This window comes from Bison bison, unplaced genomic scaffold (genome assembly GCF_000754665.1).
Source record: "Bison bison bison isolate TAMUID 2011002044 unplaced genomic scaffold, Bison_UMD1.0 scf7180017864267, whole genome shotgun sequence".
NCBI classification, from domain to species: domain Eukaryota; kingdom Metazoa; phylum Chordata; class Mammalia; order Artiodactyla; family Bovidae; genus Bison; species Bison bison.
Genome location: NW_011494839.1, coordinates 1,570,284 through 1,587,763, shown reverse-complemented (window position 1 = coordinate 1,587,763; position 17,480 = coordinate 1,570,284). Strand labels below are relative to the sequence as shown.

The 17,480-nt window shown below is 34.4% G+C and overlaps 1 protein-coding gene across 4 annotated transcripts in view; it reads left to right on the top strand.

Moving 5' to 3' along the window:
- CSPP1 (centrosome and spindle pole associated protein 1) overlaps positions 1-17,480 on the top strand; it is a 113,642-nt gene that overhangs the window by 60,860 nt on the left and 35,302 nt on the right. For all 4 annotated transcript variants that reach the window (XM_010848454.1, XM_010848452.1, XM_010848451.1 and 1 more), the window contains 4 exons: positions 3,703-3,832; positions 5,647-5,794; positions 10,243-10,395; positions 13,682-13,794. In XM_010848454.1, the coding sequence (XP_010846756.1) occupies positions 3,703-3,832; positions 5,647-5,794; positions 10,243-10,395; positions 13,682-13,794 (544 nt within the window). The remainder of the gene's footprint in view (positions 1-3,702; positions 3,833-5,646; positions 5,795-10,242; positions 10,396-13,681; positions 13,795-17,480) is intronic.

Here is a 17,480-nt window from a genome sequence, read left to right as displayed (position 1 = left end):
GTGCTTCATCCAGCCCAGCGTTTCTCATGATGTACTCTGCATATAAGTTAAATAAGCACAGTGACAATATACAGCCTTGATGGACTCCTTTTTTGATGGGTTTCTTAGCATTTTTCTGTATATATAATATGTCATCAGTTAATAGAGGTTACTTCCTTTCCATCTAATGCTTTTTTTTTTTTTTTCTTGTTAAATTGCCCTGACTAGAACATCCAGTGCAATGTTGAATAGATATTATGAGAATGGGCATTTTCATTTTATTCTGCTGTTAGGCAGAAATTTACCCATTTTGTCAAGATAATCTTACTATCTTGGCATCTAAGGCATTCAGTCTTTAACCATTAAGTATGATGTTTGTTGCAGATGTTTCATATCGCTTTTATTAGCTTGAGGAAGTCCCCTTGTATTCTTTGTTGATTCAGGAAGGGGTATTTGGTATGTTCTTTCAACATATTACTGAGTTGGAAATTGAATTTTGTGAAATGCTTTTTCTGCGTTTATTGAGATATCCTGTGGTTTTTGTTCTTCATTCTGTTAGTATGGTGGGGATATATTTATTAGATTCAGATATATTAAATCAACTTGCGTTCCTGTGGTAAATCTCACATGGTCAGCGAGTACAGTCCTTTTCATATCTTGCTGGACTTTTCAGTTTATTAATTTTTTGTTGAGGACTTTTGTCTATGTATTCATGAGTGATACTGGTCTTTGGTTTTTGTTTTCTTTTGAAGTCTGTCTGATTTTGGTATCAGGATGATACTGGCCTAATAGAATTAGTTGGATGTGCTCTTCCATTTTCTGTTACTTTGGAGAGTGCGTTGTGTGAAGCATTGTTAATTTTTTCAGCTAGGTAGAATTCACCAGGAATCCAGTTTACCCTCATCTTTTCTTTATGGATAATTTCCTGATTACTAATTTAATCTCTTCCCTTGTCATTGGTTAATTCATATTTAAAATTTTTTTCTTGCACCAGTTTTGGTAGTTTGTTTCTTTCTAGAAATTTACCCATTTCGTCAAGATAATCTAATGTGTTGGCATATGTTGTTCATAGTATTACAATCTGTTTTATTTTTATAAGGTCAGTAGTAATGTTTCTTATTTTATTTTTTTATTTCAATAATTTTAGTCTTGTTATTCTACATTTTGACTAAACATTTGTCAATCTTGTTGATCTTGTTAGTGAATCAGCTCTTGGTCTAGTTGATTTTCTCTGTTGTGCTTTTAGTCTCCATTTCATATTATTTCTCCTTTCATCTTTTTATTTTCTTCTTTCTGTTTCCTTTGGGTTCAGTTTGCTTGTATATTTTCTAGTTTTTGAAGGTGGAAGCTTAGGTTATTGATATAGTGTCTTGTTTTTTAATATGTATATATTACAACTAAATTTTCCTCTTATTGTTTTAGCTTCTTCTTTAAATTTTATACATTATCTTTTTGTTTTCATTCATCTCATTATTTTTCAGTTTTTAATTTGATTTGTTCATTGATCCATTTGTTAGTTTGGAGTGTGTTGTTTAATTTCCATATGATTGTGGAAATTTTTAATAGAGCTTTAATATAATTTCATTGCAGTTGGTGGAGAAGGAAATGGCAACTCACTCCAATATTCTTGCCTGGAGAATCCCAGGGACAAAAGAGCGTGGTGGGCTGCCGTCTATGGGGTCCCACAGAGTCAAACATGACTGAAGTGACTTAGCAGCATTGCAGTTAGAGAACATATTTTGTATTTTTTTTTAATTTATTAAGGTTTATTTTAAGACTGAGGCTTATAACATGTGGTCTGTGCTGTAGAATGTTTCATATGCACTTGAGAAAATTAGCATTTTCCTGTTGTTGGGTGGATAGTTCTATCAGTGTGACTTAGATATAGTTGGTTTATAGTTTTGTTTATTTTCTGCACTGAGCTCCTGTGCAGTTGTTTGTTATTAGAAGTAGTGTATTGAAGTCTCCAGTTATTATTTTTGATTTATTTCTCTCTTCGGTTGTGTCAGTTTTTGTTTACTGTGTTTTGAATCTCTGTAGCTATGTGTACATCTGCTCATAATTGTTATATCTTACTGATAAGTTGACCCTTATCAATATAAAAGATTCCTTTTTTGGTTCCAGTAATGCTTTTTCTTTACTGTTAAATGTAGCATTCCATTTTAATTCTCTTGCTTCTTTTAGTATAATTTGTCATTTTCTTTGTGGTTTCCTTGCAGACTGAAATTTATGTTTTTAATTTAAAAGAACTGAGTTCATATTAACACCGGTTTAATTTCCATAATATGTAAAATGTTTTCTCCAGTATAATGCCATTCCTTCCCTTCTTGATGCGCCTATTGCATACAAAGTATATTGTTATATATTTAAGCTCATCAATAGTTTTTAACTGTTCCTTCTTTCCTTTATGTAGTTGTCTTTTAAATCAGAGAATATAGCTGCAAATAAAAGTATATTAGTAATATCTTTAACCTTTACCTATGTAGTTACTGTTAACTGGTCTTTATTCCTTTGTGTTTACTCCAGTTACTGTCAAGTGTTTTTTATTTCAACCTGAAATGCATCATTTACTATTTCTTATAAGACAGGTCTGTTAGTGATGTCTTCTCTGAATTTTATTTAATAATGTTCTAATTTCACTTTTACTTGTGAGGCATAGTTTTCCTGGATATAGACTTCTTGGTTGACTTCCCCCTGCCCCCATCATCTCTCTGAATATGTCGTTTCCTTGCCTACTGGCCTTTATAGCATTTCTGATGAGCTGTTAATCTTACTGAAGATCCCTTGTATATGATGAGTTTTTATTTTCTTGCTGCTTTTGCAGTTCTTCTCTTTGACCATGATGTGTATAGATATGGATCTCTGAGCCTTTTTGCTTTGAGTTTGATGAGTTCTGTATGCATAATTTCTAAGAAGTACAAGCCCTGGATTACCAGGGGAAAAGAAAAAAAAAAAATAAAAGGAAGGGTAGAAGGGGCCTTCAATTACTAGGGAATCATTGCTGTAACTTTACCCAACAGTTAGAACCTCTCACCTTTGACAAAATTCCCATCCCAGGCCTCCATAAACAGGGCAAGGTTTTAGGGATTTTATTAGTCTTATACCATCAATGCCATTAATAAAATCTATGACTCAGTGAAAAAAATTTTATTTGAGATAGTCAGACTTTTTACTACAATTATTTGTTTTATTCTTAAAATGGCTAGGAAGTTATTACTTTATTTTGGAGTAAACTTATTAAGTAAATCATTAGTTATGATATTATTTGAGGGACTTCCACTGCATTCAGAGAAGTGCATAAGTCATGTGTATATTGCTTGATGAATTATCACAAGTGTTTTTATTTGTATGTGAATGTTTTACTTGCGTGTAACTGCCACCTAAATTAGGAAATAGATTCAGTAAATTTGAAAGTTCCATTAATTTTGAAAGCAGAGATAAGGGGCATTTACTTAAAAATTTCTCTTTGAATTATAAAGAAATAATTTCTCTCTTTTGTGTGTGTGTGTTAGTCTCTTGATCATGTCTGAGTCTTTGCGACCCCATGGACTGTAGCCCACTAGGCTCCTCTGTCATGGGATTTCCCAGGCAAGATTACTGAAGTGGGTTGCCATTTCTCTATTTTAAATGTATTTATATGCCATGCTATTTCAAAGAAGTATTGCATCTTCTTCTTGTTTTGTCATAAAAGGATTTAAATTATTAATTGTGTATTTGATGTAGGAGTACAGTTGGACAGAATGAGCTGAAAATTACAAGTAATCGAGCAATAAATTCAGGATTGTTTTTTGAAGATAAACCAAAGCCTTCAAAACAGTCATTTCAGTCTTACCAGGAAGCTTTGCAGCAGCAGGTATCCATTCATTTTTTTCATTTGTTCATTCATGTAATGTTAAACATCTTATGTGTTAGTACAGTGGCCCTTTAAAACTCAGAGTGTGGCTGAGGAGAAAGAATTCCATTTATTTATCATTAAATGTGATAAAGTTTGATATAGACAGGCTGGAATGCATGGGATAGGGAGAGTAATTGCCTTGGCTATTAGGAGGGCTTCACGTGGTTGATGGCTTTTGAGTTTCATGTTATACAGTGAATAAATATGAAATTCCTGGTGTATTCAGGGAATGGAATTGATGTAGGAGAAGGGGCTGGAGTGTTAGATTATACTGGATTGTGAAAGATAGCAAGTAAGGGGTTTTCAGTTTCATCTTGTTATCTATCGACAGCCAAAGGGAGGAAATCTCAAGCCAAAGGGTGAAAGAAATATAATTGATGTGAGCAGATGTGGCTTTTAGGAAGATATCTGGTTGTGATGTGGACGGTTGGGAAAGAGATGTGGCAGAGAAACCTTTTAGTAAAACTATTAGGTAGTCCAGCCAGGAAGTAACAAGGTCCTGCACCAGGTGGGGAAGATGGACAGGACATCGGAAGAGACATTTCTTGGATTTCATTAATAGGACTTAAATTTAGGGACTGAGGAAAGAACAGGGCTTTAAGATGATTCTGAGTCTTGTAAGAGGATGATAAAGCTATGAACTCTTAAGGATAGGGAAAACAGAGGCAGAACACTTAGGGAGGAAGATGACATTCTATTGTGGTTTGTAATATTTGGAGAGAGTTTACTTAGGAATAACTGTATCAAATGTGTGGATTTTGGGAGGGAATAGTTATATCTTTTCCAGAGAGGTCCCTGGAATTCTAGGTTTATATATTCACCTGAGGTACCCTTCTACAAAATTGCACTGGGATTTCTTCTAAAGCTCAGATTTTTGTTCTGTTTTCTACACTAGGCAACCTCCTTGAAAAGTGGGCTTTTTAAAAATTACAGAATTACCAACATTATTTTTTTGTGTTAGGAATCTATAAACAAGAGACTGTATTTATCTGTTTTCAAATGAGCGTATTAAAAACACCACTGACAGAACCAGAATCCCTAACCCTAGAATTTTTTATGTGATGACTTCCTTGACCTTCCTGAAGTAGTTACTTAAATTTACTATGCATTTGGTAATGATTTTAAAAATAACTTTCCAAAATGTAGGTCTTTATTCATTGCCTATTTATATGTCTTTAAAGACCAACCCTGTGCTTACACTTGATGATGATAAGACCGTTTTGTGTGCTTTCATAAAGTGTACTTAAATAGCTTGGCATTCTCTAGAGAGCTTTGAACCTTCAGTACCTTTGAACTTTGGGAATGGAGTTTGCCCAAGGTAGAGTAGGTCTGGTGATGCGTAGGGAGTAGTTGGCTCACGTCTCAGAGGTGTGGGGAGTAGTTTGTGGCTGGCCAGGTACCATGAAAGGGTAGATGAAGAAAATGAAGCTAGGGAGAGTCTGTTGGAGCCCATGAAAATGGTGAGGTTAGGAAGGGAATAGCTCTGGGAGTTGGGAAGATGAAGTTGCCTTAGTCCAAGTGGCACCAGTGGCTGGAAAGGGCCCAAGTGACAGGATGTGAGGGAGTAGCAGCTATGTATTCCAGCTACCAAAGTGTTTTTAATTGTTTTTGCATATATTTGTGATATTAAATTTATAGTAAAGTATACTGGGAAAAAGTCTAATTTTCTAATAGGAAAAATAAAATAAAATATGATCTTAAAACTAATTTTTTGTATCAGAATACTTGTTAGCAGTTAGCATTTATTACAAATGTTTCTTAATGTTGTTAAGATTCAAGAAAGACAAGAAAGAAGAAAGAAAGAACGTGAAGAAAAAGAAGTATATGAAGCCAAATTAGAAGCTGAAATGAGAAGTTACAACCCCTGGGGGAAAGGTGGAGGTGGTGCTCCTCTGAGAGATGACAAAGGAAATCTGATAAGTATGTTGTTTCTATTGATTTTTAAAAAATATTTATTTGGCTGCATCAGGTCTTAGTTGCAGCATGTGGGATCCAGTACACTGATCGGGGGTTGAACCTGGCCCCCTGCAGTGGGAGCACAGAGTCCTAGCCACTGAACAACTAGGGAAGTCTCTGATTTGTTGTTTTTAAAAGAATCTGAGTTTAACTTTTAAAAAAATGGGGAATAGAAAGAAGTGGGAATCATAGTCTGTAAGGAAAGGTCTCTTTTTATACAGCTTGATGCAGAAGAGGTATTTTGATAGTAAACATGATAGCATGTTAAAAAGCCTTTCTTCATTTATTATTATTACAAAATTTTCACCCTCTAATGATAATAACTCGATTGCAGAGAAAAGTTTGTTAGTTAGCAAGTTTTTACCCAAACTAGTAGTTTGAATTTAAGTTTTCTAGTAAAAATAATAAAATCCTTACTGCAATATTTTTAAACTAATAAGGTGTCTTAAGTGATCTGATGTAGTTGTGGAAAAAGTGAAAGTTAAGTCACTCAGTCGTGTCCGACTCTCTGCAACCCCGTGGACTGTAGCCCACCAGGCTTCTCTGTCCATGGGATTCTCCAGGCAAGAATACTGGAGTGGGTTGCCATTTCCTTCTCCAGGGGATCTTCCCAACCCAGGGATTGAACCCAGGTCTCCCGCATTGCAGGCAGACACTTTAACCTCTGAGCCACCAGTTGAGCTCAGTTGTGGAATGTTATGTTTAATTCTTATATGCCATATACCCGCACAATGCAGGGGCTCTTGACAAAAACCTGGGCTCAGAAATGTTTGGCAGATTGCAGAATTATATTGATTTATCTTTCAATCATGTATTCTTAAAAATGTTTCATCTAGAAATCACACAACGGGCACTTTGAAAAGAGAGTTTTTGCAACTTGTTATATATGTTGGGATGGTCTTCAATTAGCTTAGAATAAAAGCAGAGAAAGATAATGGATTTTTAAAAATCATTTAATTAGAAATGGGAAACGAATAATTAGAAAACCCATTAGAGTGATACAAAGTAAATTTGATGTTCTTCAGGTTTATGCTTTGTTGTAGGGATAACTGAGTGATGCAGTCAGAAGATATTGGGGGTTGAATTACTAGAGTTCTTAATGGCTATGTCTTTGATTCTCTGTTAAAGATGGCTTTTTAAAAAAGATGTATTAGAGGCCCACTTAGATTAACGAGGAAACTCTTTTCTTTCCCGATAGATTTATTCCTTTCCTATATTCATCTCATACTTTCTTCACAATTTTGAAGATTAGAACTCTTATTCTGTTTATAAATAAGATGATTTTAGGTGATCCATTAAATATATATTTAATTTAATATATAAATTTAATTTAGGTGATCCATTAAATATGATTTAGGTGATCATATTTAATAAGATGATTTTAGGTGATCCATTAAACATATATTTAAAATTATATATTACTGGAATAAAATATATATTACTGGTTTTCCATTTATGGGTGGTACTGCAACATTTCCTTTGAAAGTAAAGGTATTTAAACGAAAAGTGGTCTAACAAAGAACTCCTGTTTCTCAGAGGCTTAAGGCAGTGTAAATTACTTCTCACTTAAACTGCATTTGATGCTATTTGAGTGGTTCTCCAAAAGTTGACTTGGGAATCTGCCTCTTCCAGTGTGTCACTCGTACCATTTTGGAGTCTTTAATTTCTAGCTGCATAGACATGGTCCAGAGGATGGGAGAACAAGTTGAGAATTTTGATGGGGCCTGACCTAAAGGTGGAGAAGTATCACTTTTGTCTTTGTTCAATTGTTCAAACCTATTTATAAGGTTCTAAAGTAACTTCTTGGGAGGCTAGAAGGGTTTCTTTATACCCAGGCGGAGGACATAAAATTGATAAGCATCTACCCAGTCTTTGCTATAATAAATTTAAATTATGAATTGATAGAAGCATAATAGTTACCATGAAGGAAGTGCTTATGTAACAGAAACTTTGGGAAACACTGGAATAATTTCCTAGAAGTTTCCAGCTTGCCTCAAAAATTATTTCCAGTTCAGAGAATATAATTATAATGTCCTATATGTGTTTAATTGGTGGAAGTGAGTAGGTTAAGTGTTTGTTATTGAATTATAAAATATTATTTTAGAATTGCTTGACCTAACAGGAATGGAGCAAACCTTTCTGAGATTTTTATTTTTAATGGTAATGTTTAGTTTGCTTATTTAATGCTTCAGTTATGCCATGAAGTAAAAAAGGTGTGCTATTTTATCAAATGCAGTGGAACTGTTTTTTAATGGTATTTTCAAAGCAAGTAAACTTGAAGAATATGTTTGTTTTGTATTTAGCTGTTACATTTGAGAGAAGGAGAGGGAACCTAATTTTCCTATTATATTCCCAATATGTAGTAAAAACCAGTGTTTTCTTTTACTCCATTAGATGGCCAAGACCATATAACAGGGATTATGTTGGATGACTTTAATTCAGCTGCTGGCTTTTCTAATTACTCCTGTTTCGTCTTTCATCTTTTATTACAAAGAAATTAAAGAAATTGGATGTTCACCATATTCTTAGCTCTCTGAGAAAGATCTCTTTGTAAGGTAGTTATTAATAAAATATCAAAATCTGTTACCCATACAATTTTAACATAGCATCAACCCTTTGAGAGTAAGTACCTCTCATTTTGATTATTTGTAATACATTTAACATCTGTTTCCTTTCTCAGTTTTTTTAAAGTTCCCATAAAGAAAAAACCGAGTATATTCTACAGTGAGTGAATGGATAAACTGTGGTACATTCATATGATGGGATGCTACTTAGCAGTTAAAAAAAAGAATGAGCAGAACAATTTGGGAGGCTTCAAAGAGAAGACCTAAGGGAAAGAAGCCCTTTTACATACACATATATTCTCAAAATACGAGGAGCCTGATAGGCTGTAGTCCATGGGGTCGCTAAGAGTCAGACACGACTGAGCGACTTCACTTTCACTTTTCAGTTTCATGCACTGGAGAAGGAAATGGCAACCCACTCCAGTGTTCTTGCCTGGAGAATCCCAGGGACGGGGGAGCCTGGTGGGCTGCCGTCTATGGGGTCGCACAGAGTCGGACATGACTGAAGCGACTTAGCAGCAGCAGCAGCAGAAATGGAGAACAAATCACTGGTACCAAGATTATGGCTGAGGACAGGGAATAACTATGATGGAATTTTGGGGGGTGATGGGACTGTTCTGATTCCTGATTATGATGATGTTACTTGACTGTGTATTAAAATTTTTAAAAATTGTACACTAAGAGAAAAAGTAAAAAAAAAATTAAAAATACTTAACCAGTTTGAAAGATAACAAAAGTATCTCATAGTTCTAATTGATTAATAGCAAGATTGTTTCATGTATATTTGATTAGGTATTTATATATTTTTTATGTATTATATATGCCCCAGTTAGATTTGTGTTTGTTTTTATGTGATTTATTGAGAGACAATTTGCATATGATACAATTGACCCTTTTAATGTGTCAGTCAGGGCTATAAGTAATTCAAAGGCTTGATTGGGACTGGAGAATCTGTTTTCTCTATGGCTCCCTCACATGACTCAGGAGGCCCCAGTTCCTTGCCATGTGGGCTTTCCCTTAGAGCTCCTTAGAGTGTTCATTATGGAATGGTAGCTGGCTTTCTTCGAAGTGAGTGAACCAATAGATCTAGCAAGATGGAAACATAATGTCTTTTATGAAGTAGCCTTGAAAGTTTTATACCATCATTATGCAGAATCCTGGGCTTCCCTAATGGCTCAGACGGTAAAGCGTCTGTCTGCAATGCAGGAGACCCGGGTTTGATCCCTGGGTTGGGAAGATCCCCTGGAGAAGGAAATGGCAGCCCACTACAGTATTCTTGCCTGGAAAATCCCACGGACCATGGAGCCTGGTAGGTTACTGTCCATGGGGTCGTAAAGAGTCGGGGACGACCAAGTGACTTCACTATGCAGAATCCTTGTCATAAGAAGTAATCCACACTCTAGAGGAAGGGACTAGAGCTCCATCTTTTAAGGAATGTTTATATAAAAAAAATTTATGAATATGTTTTAAAACTCCACATGATATTTTTTCATTAGGAATACTAATGATGTTGGGTAAATGTCACTGTGACTTGTTTTGAATTGCTACTATTTGTTCTATATTTAGATAGTCAAAAGTTCTGAGGTAAGGTACATATAAATATGGTTTTTATGGATTGTCAAAAATGTATACACTCTTTAAGTTCTCTACTAATTTTGACTTTATTTTGTAACATTATTTTTGAAAAATTTCTTACAAGTTTTGATAATCTTGTTTCTGTTTTCAGGGTACCAAGATAACCATTTAAGTATTCCAGCTCTGGTCCTGTTGGTTCTCTTCATTTCTATTAAGCATATTAATTATAGGAATGTGTTTATTGAAATAAATGGCTTATTTTTTCCCTCTCAGCTGATTTGAATAGGATGCACAGACAAAATATAGATGCCTACCATAACCCAGATGCAAGAGCATATGAAGATAAAAGGGCTGTTGTATCTCTAGACCAAAATTTAGCCACTTCAAATGCTGAGAACCAAGAAGATGCTGCAAATAAAAACTCAGGTTTTTAATCATATATATATATTTTTTTACGTTTCTAAAGTTGTTCAGTAGCATTTCTCTTCTGTTCTCCAACAAAGTTCTTATTAAGATTTTGAGAATTTGGTTATTCTGAGTCAGAAAGCATAACACATTATTTATGCTATTTACAATAACTTTTCTATATAGGTATTTTGAAAAAATGAATAGAGAGATACATTTTGCTCCTTAATATTATACTCTGTATTTCTTCTCAGCTTTATTAGTTCTTATATATACTTTAGGTGCTGCTAACAGCTTTATTTTGCTAGTGGGAAGGAGATTTCTTAAATAGTTTTCTTCTTTTTTTTTTTTTTTTTTTACCCATACAGAGTTTGGTTCTTACACCCATAAGAATTAGTTTAAATTAGTGAGAACATACCAGATGTTGTATATGATAAATTATACAGTAAAATTCATTTTTTGTTTTATAAACATTTGCGCTCCCTTATAAGCCACAGTATACAAAGAAGTAAATAATTTACTTTGACTTCTGGTCACATCTCCCTTTCATAAGCATATACCTTTGGTTTGGTATTAAACAGGGTCCTTTAAAGATTCTGTAAATTAAAGATTATTCAGTATCTTTATGACTTGCCAGGAAAATTTGTAATCATCTTTCTTTATCAAGTATATGTGAAAATATGTTACATATTTAGAATTCAAGTGAAGTTTAAAGAGTATTTAAAGTTTAAATACCTTATACTGTACTTTGATGCCTATAAAAATAACCATTTATTTACAGCAAATTGAATTATTAGGACTCAGAGTGAGAGCCAAATTAATAATTTCATCAAAAATTCTACTTTTTAGTAGTTCAAAAATCAAAACTAGATTCACTGTGTAAAAATCTACTGTGGATCAAAGTAGGAAAATATTTTCTTATAATTAGAGTTTAAATAGTGATACAGGCTGTCCATGGAAACAACCTACAGTACATCTCTTGAAGTATTCCAAAAGGCTGCAGAAATTAGTGCTACTATCAAAGGTTTGAGAGATGCAAGGCTAGTAATTCAAATCAGAGCTTACCATTTAGTCTATCTGTTTGGCCAATAAGTCATATGTATTAAACATGTAAAAAAAATTTTTAAAAGAGTGTATGATCAGTCAGGGATATTTTGAAAGGACTTTTTAATACAGTGTTCTTGTCTAAAATTAAAATTTTTGAGAAAGTACAGAGTGTTTACTGTAAATAAATGGGGAATGTGACCAGAAGTCAAAGTAAACTTATTTTATTTCTTCGTACATCAAAACATCTTTTCATTTTATTTTAGAGAATTTTTGCTTCTTTCTGATTACCATTATTTTTCTCTTCATTGGCTGCTGCTTCTGGAGCAGTCTGTATTGAGATCAGTGGTACAGACCCCTGCTCTACTCCTCTCTTCCACCCCCTGTATTGTTTGTACATAGTTCCCTCTTAGCTTAGAATTTTCTCTGTCATAGTAATAACACGTCAGGCATCTAGCTTTGCTTACTAAGCAAAAACACAGGAAAAATAGAAAGTTTCCATGATTCTTTCCCAAAAAAGAGCACAACCTTGATGACTGAATATGCACAGCAGAATTTGTTATCTATTTTTATTGTGTCTAACACCAGGGTTTTGGTGATAATTTGTGGCCAGGATGTGGTCAGGATGCTCTAGTTTAAGAAATCATAAAATGTTTAAATTCCCCTTTTTTGTGCATTGAAATTCCCTAAATTAACTTTCATTTCCTAAGAATTAACCTAAAATAGACTTTCTGAATGCAAAAAAACTATTGAGAGTCACTTAATTTGTTGCTATGCCATCATATATGTATATGAGTTTATGTATTTGTATGTGTGTATTTATATACATGTGTTCACACATAAAATATACATATGTGACACGTAGTATTTTAAAGGCCTTAAGGGAGCTCAAATATGCCTGGAAGTTGAATATCTTAATATATACTTGAGATTCACTATCCTCTAATATTTTGTCTTCATTAGGCCTGTTTTAAAAGCTCTTCTTAATGTTTGTTGTTTTTCTTTTACTTCATGGTTTTTGGGTGAAAAATCATGTTTAAAAAGTTCATACTAATTTGGATTAAATTTATTTTTTTGCTTATTATGCTTGAATGCATTTTCATTTTTGTTTAGAGCATGTCTTTCCCTTTGGTTTTGTTTTTATAATGTTTTTATGTTTAAAGGAACTTATCTTGCCTGTCTCTAACAATATTTCTTCTCTAATTGCCTCAAAGGTTTAGAATTTGACAGATCTCAATGTGAAACAAACTACTAAGTTTTGTTTTTCTGATCAGCCTTTCCACGATAACCTAAGCTTTTAATGTTTAGGTATTGATTTGCCTTTCTGCTGATCTATTCAAGTAAGCATTAGTAAATTTAAATACAAAGGAAAAGAGACCCAAATGACAGCTCAACTGCAAAGCAATTGGCTTACAACCACTATATGAGTGAGAGAAATAAATGCTTTAGATTGATGGTATAAGGAAACTAAAAAATGATGTATTTTTATATAAATATAAAATGATATAAAAAAGTTACATGAGCCTTAAATTTGCATACAATATTTTTCTGCATTCAAAAGACTGCTGGGGCATACTTATTTTCCAGGCTGCTTTTATAAAATAATATTTTTCCTTTCCCAGAATGTTTAATACTATTTATAAATAACATATATATAGCATATTTTTAATCTTCAAATTTATATCATTAATCTGATACAATTTTTAAGTAAAAAAGTATTGCAGTGATTAAAAGTCATTTTAATTTTGTAAAAATTAAAAATGTTTTTAGAGCTAATTTTCTAATTTGTGTTTTAAACCATGGATAGGAATCCACTGATTTTTTAAAAGCAATTTTAGAAATTTTTTATATGTGTATACATAATACATTTTAATGTGTACTTAAGCAGTATTCTTAAGAAAAGGATATTTACATCATACATAAGAACTTAAATGTGTGCTTTATAAATTTTATTTTAAAGCCTTTGCTGCAGTGAGAGTTGCTTAGGTTACTAACTTTTATGTTTCCTTGATGACTTTCAGATATAGCTATATTATGATTTTTCAACTGTGTATTAATTTTTTTAGTTTCACCATTTTTTCCCTCTCTTTTCATCTGGTCTTTAGATTCTAATCTTGGTCGTCTTCCGAGTTTAGCCTCTGGGCTTCCATATTTAGTGCCTTTTTTCAAAATTTGAACTTATTTAGCAAAGTCTTTATTCTTTAACCTTTATGTTTTCTATGCACTGGCTAATGGTACGTTTTTGCAAAATTTCCTTTTCAAGGTCATATGCAATCACAGAGCTCTCCTTTTGCTCGGGGAAATATTTTTAGTGAGCCTCCAACTGAACTTCAGATTAAACAGCAGGAATTATACAAGAATTTTCTTCGTTTTCAGGTGAAATGCTTATTTGATCATGGTTTCAAAGTTTCATAAAAGTTTTAATAAACTTGCAAAGATTTTATCCACAAGATAAAATCTTAAATTTAGAATAAATTCTAAAATGCCATGCAGTTATCTAAAATATCTAATTCATATTAGATAGAAATTATATTATTTAATTTATATTATTATAATGTTTTACTTATATATGAAAAAGGAATAAGGAGACATGTCAGGTATACCAGTTGACTTAATCTTTTTAAAATTTTGTTAAATCATTAATTGTTAGAGAGTGCTGGAATTTCTAAAACTGAAACTCTTAAAATGTTCACCTATCAGGCATAAAATGAATCTTTCTAGATGTTTATGTGTTAATAGAAATAGTTTTTTTCTAAATGACTTTATATTCTTGACTCAGTTGTTTAGTTTGTAAGTAAATATTAAAAATACTCTCACATTTTGTATTTATTTGCTTCATTTATGTGTGTAAGCAAATTGCATTTAAAACACTAGAAATGCCCAGAGGAAGACACTTGAGCATCAGGTGTTTATTAAGCAAATGGGTTTATTGAACTCTCATACTGTGTCCACCCTTGGGATGGAGCCTGAGGTGAATGAGGTACCTGCCCATAGTGGGCTCACAATATTTTATCTTTTTACCATACTCCCTTCCATACCCACACTTACAACCCAGTGTCAGATTAATCCTTTGGCCAGGTTAATCCTCCTTTGATATAATTTCTCTTTATTTAAAATCTGTCAATAGCTTTTCTAAATGAAATGTCCATATTCCTTAGTCTAACACTTAAGGCTATCCAGTCTGATCCCAGCCTCTTAAATTCTTCTTAAAGAGAGTCTACTCAAATATGCCATCTTTCTGATCCTAATTATTATGGACTCTTAAATAAGGCAGTGACATAATGGATGTGGTCTTAAGGATAATTGATCTGGCAATACTGTTGAAGTATTTTGGGTGGATTTAAAGTACTGGAAGCATGGGTCACAGACAACTAGCCAATCTGATCACATGGACCACAGCCTTGTCTAACTCAGTGAAACTAAGCCATACTGTGTGGGGCCACCCAAGACAGACGGGTCATGGTGGAGAGGTCTGACAGAATGTGGTCCACTGGAGAAGAGAATGGCAAACCACTTCATTATTCTTGCCTTGAGAACCCCATGAACAGTATGAAAAGGCAAAATGATAAGACACTGAAAGATGAAGTCCACAGGTCAGTAGGTGCCCAGTATGCTACTGGAGATCAGTGGAGAAATAACTCCAGAAAGAATGAAGGGATGGAGCCAAAGCAAAAACAACACCCATTTGTGGATGGGACTGGTGATAGAAGCAAGGTTCGATTCTGTAAAGACCAATATTGCATAGGAACCTGGAGTGTTAGGTCCATTAATCAAGGCAAATTGGAAGTGGTCAAAAAGGAGATGACAAGAGTGAACATCGACATTCTAGGAATCAGTGAACTAAGGTGGACTGGAATGGATGAATTTAACTCAGATGACCATTATATCTACTACTGTGGGCATGAATCTCTTAGAAGAAATGGAGTAGCCATTATGGTCAACAAAAGAGTCCAAAATGCAGTACTGAGATGCAATCTCAGAAACAACAGAATGATCTCTGTTTGTTTCCAAGGCAAACCATTCAATATCACAGTAATCCAAGTCTATGCCCCGATCAGTAATGCTGAAGAAGCTGAAGTTGAACAGTTCTATGAAGACCTACAAGACTTTCTAGAACTAACATCCCCAAAAGATGTCCTTTTTATTATAGGGGATTGGAATGCAAAAGTAGAAAGTCAAGAAACAGCTGGAGTAACAGGCAAATTTGGCCTTGGAGTACAGAATAAAGCAGGGCAAAGGCTAATAGAGTTCTGCCAAGAGAACACACTGGTCATAGCAAACACCCTCTTCCAACAACGCAAGAGAAGACTCTACACATCTTCCAGCAACACAAGAGAAGACTCTACACATGGACATCACCAGATGGTCAACAACAAAATCAGATTGATTATATTCTTTGCAGCCAAAGATGGAGAAACTCTATACACTCAGCAAAAATAAGACCAGGAGCTGACTGTGGCTCAGATCATGAACTCCTTATTGCCAAGTTCAGACTGAAGTTGAAGAAAGTGAAGAAAACCACTAGACCATTCAGGTATGACCCAATCAAATCCCTTATGACTATACAGTAGAAGTGAGAAATAGAGTTAAGGGACTAGATCTGATAGACAGAGTACCTGATGAACTATGGACAGAGGTTCGTGACATTGTACAGGAGACAAGGATCAAGACCATCTCCAAGAAAAAGAAATGCAAAAAAGAGAATGGCTGTCTGAGGAGACCTTACAAATAGCTGTGAAAAGAAGCGAAAAGCAAAGGAGAAGAGGAAAGACATACCCATTTGAATGCAGAGTTCCAAAGAATAGCAAGGAGAGATAAGAAAGCCTTCCTCAGATCAATGCAAAGAAATAGAGGAAAACAATAGAATGGGAAGACTAGAGATCTCTTCAGGAAAATTAGAGATACCAAGGGAACATTTTATGCAAAGATGGGCTCAATAAAACAGAAAGGGTATGGACCAAACAGAAGCAGAAGATATTAAGAAGAGGTGGCAAGAATACACAGAACAGTACAAAAAAGATCTTCACGACCCAGATAATCACGACGGTGTGATCACTCACCTAGAGCCAGACATCCTGGAATGTAAAGTCAAGTGGGCCTTAGGAAGCGTCACTAGGAACAAAGCTAGTGGAGGTGATGAAATTCCAGTTGAGCTATTTCAAATCATAAAAGATGATGCTGTGAAAGTGCTGCACTCAATATGCCAGCAAATTTGGAAAACTCAGCAGTGGCCACAGGACTGGAAAAGGTCGGTTTTCATTCCAATCCCAAAGAAAGGCAATGCCAAAGAATACTGAAACTGCTGCACAATTGCACTCATCTCACATGCTAGTAAAGTAATGCTTAAAATTCTCCAAGCCAGGCTTCAGCAATATGTGAACTGTGAACTTGCTGATGTTCAAGCTGGTTTTAGAAGATAGAGGAACCAGAGATCAAATTGCCAACATCCACTGGATCATTGAAAAAGCAAGAGAGTTCCGAAAAAACATCTATTTCTCCCTTATTGACTGTACCAAAGCCTTTGACTGTGTGGATCACAGTAAACTGTGGAAAATTCTGAGAGAGATGGGAGGAAATATCAGACCACCTGAACTGCCTCTTGAGAAACCTATATGCAGGTCAGGAAGCAACAGTTAGAACTAGACATGGAACAACAGACTGGTTCCAAATAGGAAAAGGAGTCCATCAAGGCTATATATTGTCACCTTGCTTTATTTAACTTATATACAGAGTACATCATGAGAAACGCTGGGCTGGAGGAAGCACAAGCTGGAATCAAGATTGCCGGGAGAAATATCAGTAACCTCAGATATGCAGATGACACCACCCTTATGGCAGAAAGTGAAGAGGAACTAAAGAGCCTCTTGATGAAAGTGAAAGAGGAGAGTGAAAAGTTGGCTTAAAGCTCAACATTCAGAAAATGAAGATCATGGCATCACTTCATGGCAAATAGATGGGTGAACAGTGGAAACAGTGTCAGACTTTATTTTTTTGGACTCCAAAATCACTGCAGATGGTGATTGCAGCCATGAAATTAAAAGACACTTACTCCTTGGAAGGAA